Below are 3,242 nucleotides of genomic sequence, written 5' to 3' on the forward strand. Positions count from 1 at the left end.
CGCGCGCGATTTTAGAAGTGTGCACTTGCAAATTCCCGGCATATCCACAGATCCAAGCTTTCGTGAAGAGTGACAGACCGGCAAAGTTCCCTAACTTGCAAATTAAATATGTACGTGGACTAGACCCTATAATTAAACTTCTCGATAAAGATGGAATCGTCAGAGATACTGTTGCTATTGAAAAATGGAACACTGATTCAGTAGAAGAATTTTTAAATACTCATCTCGAAAAAGGAGAAGATGACGACCGAAGTTATTTAAAAACTAATCAAATTTAAATATCCTAAAGATTTTACTATTTCATTTGTTTGACTCATCTTTATACTCGCATTATTATACTTACAAGAGACTTGTGGCAGTCTGCGCAGGAGAAGCACCTTCTGTGCCATGTTGCATTCTTGGAGTTCATTTGTTCAGCAGCATATACAGGGAAGCCACATCGTGGGCAACCCTTGCCTTTAGCTGCCTTGGGTCCAGTGAATGGAAGTTGTTCAGTGCTGGAAAGGAAAGTACATTTCAATTTTTGTTCATAAAGAATTTATTTTACAAAGAAAAGCTAATTTTGTAAGAATACAATAATGTAAGAACACTTAACTAATAGTTTTATTTTTTAAGAAATATTGAATTCCAATCCCTACATGTTATCTTTTAGAGAAAATTTTTACTGGATCACTAGCAACCCATATAGAATTCTATTGATAGGTTTGTCTGTGATTTTGTATAAGTTTAAAATGGATTTATAATACTTACTATGTGACTGTTGGCTCAGAGTCTGTGGACACAAGTGTTGGTGCATGGCCGTAGCCAAAGCCTCGTGGTCCAAACAGCTTGGCATAGCAGGAACGGCAATGGATCTCCTTGTCAGGTCCATCACATGCCAGCATGGAGTCCAATGGACGGTGACATTCAGCACAGTTAAAGCATTTCTTGTGCCACATCTAGACAATATAATTTTGGTTAGCAACTTTTGATAATTACAGGTGGATTTGATAAACTGTCATTACTATTTGTAATGTTACTCACTGTTCCCTTGGCAAGTTGTTGTTCAGCAGCAAACACCATACCACCACATCTGGGGCAGCCTTGACCCTTGGGGGCTTTAATGCTGGTGGTGTCCGGGTTGTAGTAAGGACGGTTTGCAGAAATCTCATCCTCACTATAGAGAAAAATAATAATTGCTATAAAAGTTCATTTTTGTAACTTGTTTTGGCAAGATAGGATAGCAACTTACGTTAAACCATCGGTTTGTAAGAATCCAGATCCGCAAGCGAATCCGTATCCGTGGGGTCCCCACTTCTTGCCGTAACAGGTCTTACAGTAGACGTCAGAGTCTGGGCCGTCGCAGGCAATAATGGAGTCGAGGGTCTTTGTGCAATCGCGGCATTTGAAGCACTTGCGATGCCACTCACGGCCCTTAGCCAAGACCTGTTCAGCAGCGTAGACGACACCGCCACAACGTGGGCAACCCTTGCCGGGTGGCGCCTTGATCACCGCAGTATCGACTACCGTTGTTTTAGGAGCTTGGTCCCTAAAAGGAACATTTTGTTACAGTTTGTATTTATTTAAAGTAATAATAGTGAAATATTTCTAAGTTTGTTTCATAATTTCGTGTAAATATTATGTATTTAAATATTTTCATAAATCCGTGTGAATAAAGATTTGTGTAACTTAAACTTTGCACAAAGCGTGTTTTTAATAAATAGGCGAGATAATACGCTTAGTACTATGCTTGTAATTTTTATTCTTTATCTTGTGGAGTATTGTTCGTCTAAAATTTTTTTGGAAATAATGGCGATGAAGAGTTAATCTAGCTACTAACAATAGAAGTTTTCATCTCGATCGCTACTTGTGTGTGATTTAATGTTAAGTAGAAAACAATTGGTTGTTTATAGACAACTATATCTTATATTCTTGAAGTTATTAATATAGAATCAATTTAATTTGTGCTGTAAGACAGAACGTCTTTGCCCAGATTATATTTAGGCTGTGCGAGAACGGAGAGGGCATTCTATTTTGAAACTGGCACGCCGCCATCGCTTGTTTGTATTATAAGCTGTTTTTATGAAAGTGACTATGGGATGGAAATAATCCTGTCTTGTAATCCGAGAACTTCAACACGTAATAAGTGGCTTGTGGAAAACCGTTAACCAATCTTTCAGTTTGGTTGAAAGTTGGTTAGTAAAAACGTCTAGATTGAAACTTAACCCGACATGTGTTCACAACTAACTGTAATCTTTGAATTAATTATTTTATCGAGTTTTTAAGGAATACCAAGATTTAGAAATTTAATAAGCCCATGTTTCCTATTGTTCTTTTAGTTACTTCTGTATGAATATAGTAGTATTTAGTTGTGATATTTATGTCAAAATTATAAAAAAAAATCATAGTACCAAAATTAATACTTACCCATTGGCGTAAGGATCGCTCTGGAGGACACCAGCCCCCTTTCCATAACCGTATCCCTTAGGACCAAACTTCTTTGCATAACATACTATAGAAAAAAAATATAAAATTAGAACTATGGATATTAGAGAGTATAATCATATTTTATTGTAGTTCCTAGTGGATTAAAAAAATTCAAAGTCTCATTGAGAAAATAAATTTATCACTCCATTCAAAAGGTTTATAATATTATGGGAATGAATGAACGAACCTTTGCAGTAAATGTCTTTGTCAGGCCCCTCGCAACAGTTTGTGGAGTCCAGTCGTTTTAGACAGTCGCCGCATTTGAAGCACTCCTTGTGCCACCCCTGGACATACAGTGAAGGTGTGAAGGACGCGGCATGCGAGGATAAACGGAGGGACAAACCGTTACCACAATGACAACGAAAGTTATCGCACAACCTGCACTACATGGGCTTGTGGGAGAATCGAACTTGGGTAGGCTAACGCTCAAATACCTCGACAATATATCTCGTTATCTGGCCCATCGCAATGCGTCATTGAATCAAGGATCTTGTGGCAAGTTAAGCATTTGAAGCAGTGCTTGTGATAGCCCTACGATACAACAATTTTGTTTAATCTTTTGTCATAAGCACTTCTTTAATTCAATTGGAGCTTTGTTTTAATTAGTTGATAAGAGATTGGCCTGTTAGATGCTGCCTGTGACTTCGTTGCTATTATTATTTTTTAAAGCATTTGAAAATAATAATTTGCTTTAGTAAACTCACCCTTCCGCGAGCTAACATTTGCTCGGCGGCGTAGACAAAGCCGCCGCAGCGCGGGCAGCCCTCACCGGGCGG

General features: G+C 38.2%; 1 protein-coding gene across 1 annotated transcript in view; it reads right to left on the bottom strand.

Annotated features, from left to right (window-relative positions):
• The window catches only part of LOC106100758 (muscle LIM protein Mlp84B), a 7,019-nt gene that overhangs the window by 1,308 nt on the left and 2,469 nt on the right, over positions 1–3,242 (bottom strand). Inside the window, exons 3-9 of the mRNA XM_013279778.1 lie at position 3,171; positions 2,654–2,735; positions 2,407–2,491; positions 1,232–1,528; positions 1,024–1,156; positions 751–938; positions 344–497 (exon numbers count right to left, since the gene is read on the bottom strand). Of these exons, the coding sequence (XP_013135232.1) occupies positions 344–497; positions 751–938; positions 1,024–1,156; positions 1,232–1,528; positions 2,407–2,491; positions 2,654–2,735; position 3,171 (940 nt within the window). The remainder of the gene's footprint in view (positions 1–343; positions 498–750; positions 939–1,023; positions 1,157–1,231; positions 1,529–2,406; positions 2,492–2,653; positions 2,736–3,170; positions 3,172–3,242) is intronic.

This window comes from Papilio polytes, unplaced genomic scaffold (genome assembly GCF_000836215.1).
Source record: "Papilio polytes unplaced genomic scaffold, Ppol_1.0 DF824047.1, whole genome shotgun sequence".
Classification (NCBI taxonomy): domain Eukaryota; kingdom Metazoa; phylum Arthropoda; class Insecta; order Lepidoptera; family Papilionidae; genus Papilio; species Papilio polytes.